The 1973-nt window shown below is 72.1% G+C and overlaps 1 protein-coding gene across 1 annotated transcript in view; it reads right to left on the reverse strand.

Annotated features, from left to right (window-relative positions):
- Positions 1-434: 434 nt before the first annotated feature.
- Positions 435-1973, reverse strand: part of LOC106723170 (ETS domain-containing transcription factor ERF) — a 15973-nt gene continuing 14434 nt past the window's right edge. The window contains exons 2-3 of the mRNA XM_014527007.1: positions 1122-1374; positions 435-696 (exon numbers count right to left, since the gene is read on the reverse strand). Coding sequence (XP_014382493.1) covers positions 435-696; positions 1122-1374 — 515 coding nt within the window. The remainder of the gene's footprint in view (positions 697-1121; positions 1375-1973) is intronic.

A 1973-nucleotide genomic window follows, 5' to 3' on the forward strand; every position in this document is an offset into this window, starting at 1 on the left:
TGTCCACTCCCCTTACCCTGAATTAACTCCCCCAGCACTAGCGGGGTGCCCCGCCGCCCCCCGAGTTACCCACACAGCCCGTATGTCCAACCCCTCCAGCTCTGCGGGCGGCCCCGTCTCCCCGACCGACAACGAGCCCTCCCCGCTTACCCCGAATTAAGCACTCTGCAGTGCTGGGGGGGCGTTTCCCCCATGTGTCCGCTCCCCGAGTTACCCCGAATCAACCGCCCAGCACTAGCGGGGTCCCCCCTCCGCGCCCCCCGAGTTACCCACACAGCCCGTATGTCCAACCCCTCCAGCTCTGCGGGCGGCCCCGTCTCCCCGACCGACAACGAGCCCTCCCCGCTTACCCCGAATTAAGCACTCTGCAGTGCTGGGGGGGCGTTTCCCCCATGTGTCCGCTCCCCGAGTTACCCCGAATCAACCGCCCAGCACTAGCGGGGTCCCCCCTCCGCCCCCGTGTGTCCGCTCCCGGGGTTAACGCCTGGGGGTGAGCGGGGCGGTACCTCGGGGGTGAGCGGGGCGCAGTCGGGACCGGGTGCAGGGCCGGCGGCGGGGCAGGGCCCCTGGGCCAGCAGCAGCGGCGGCGCCACGTCCAGCAGCGGGTAGTTGACCAGCACCACCTTGCTGAAGTTGAACTTGTAGGTGAAGCGTTTGCCCTTGGTCTTGTGCAGGATGCGCTTGTTGTAGTAGTACCTGCGGCGGGGGGGAGGGGGAGGTCAGCCGGACCCTGGGTTTCCTGCCCCGGCCTGGCTCGGGGAGCCGGCTGGGGCCCTGCCCGGACGCCTGGGGTCGCTGAGAAGCGAGTGGAGCTAGGGGGCTGGGTGAGAACAGGGGGCTGGGAGCCCGGACGCCTGGGTTTCCTCCAGCCCCCGAGGGCAGTGCGGTGTGAGCCCCCCGGACGCCTGGGTCCTGTACCCAGCTCGGGGGTGGCTCGGGGCGAGGTCTGACATCCCGGGCATCCTGTCCCCTCCCCGCCCTTGCTGGGCCCTCACCCTAACCCAGAGCCGGCCCGGGGCCCGGGCACAGGACTCCTGGGTTCCTCTCCCGGCGGGGCTGGAGGAGGAGCTCCCGGGGCAGCCCCGGCCCGGCCCGGCCCGGGCCTCGGTTTCCCCGCTCACCGCAGCGCCCGGCTGAGCTTGTCGTAGTTCATGTGGGGCTTGCACTTGCGCACGCCCCACAGCCGCGCCACCTCGTCCGGGTCCTTGATGACGAACTCGCCGTAGTCGCCCTGCCAGGCGATGACCCCGCGGTACTCCTCCTTCTGCAGCAGCTCCCGGATGAAGTGCAGCTCCAGGATGAAGTGCCACAGCTGGATCTGCCGCGAGCCCGGGCTCGACTCCGGCTTGTAGGCCCAGTCCGGGAAGGCGAAGCCTGGGGGCAGCGGGGGGCCCGGGGTGGTGAGGAGTCCGGGGGCACCTGCGCCCCGGGGGTGGAGGCGTGGGGCCCGTGCGCCCTGCGTGGGGGAGACCTGGGGGTCCGTGCACCAAAGGCGTGGGGACGTGGGGTCCGGGCACCCTGGGCCGCGGGGACTTGGGGGGTCCCGTGCACCCAAGCATGGAGACCCAGGTGGAGGGCGGTGCGCTTAGGGAACTGGAGACGTGGCGCCCGGGCGCCCTGGAGCACGGGGAGTGGGGAAGACTCAGCGCCCCGTGGGAGAAGAGTCCCGAGACCGTGGGGGATGTGGGGCCAGGGCACCCTACCATGTGGAGCAGGGGGGGGACTCCGCGCCCGGGGTGATAGAGACGTGGGGCCCGGGCACTCCCCGTGCGGTAGCCGCGGGGGTCCCGTGGGGACGCGGGGGGGAGGTGTCATGCACCCGGGGAGATGCAGATGCGGGGTCCGTGAGTCCCGGGCTGTGGGGAGCGGAGAGCGGGGCGCGGGGATCCGTGCACCAAGCGCGTGGAGACACGGGGGCCCGGAGGGAGGGCGTCCCTGAGCCGCGTGGGGCCCAGGGCTCCGTGCGGGGACGC

Source organism: Alligator sinensis, unplaced genomic scaffold (assembly GCF_000455745.1).
Source record: "Alligator sinensis unplaced genomic scaffold, ASM45574v1 scaffold1575_1, whole genome shotgun sequence".
NCBI lineage: Eukaryota > Metazoa > Chordata > Crocodylia > Alligatoridae > Alligator > Alligator sinensis.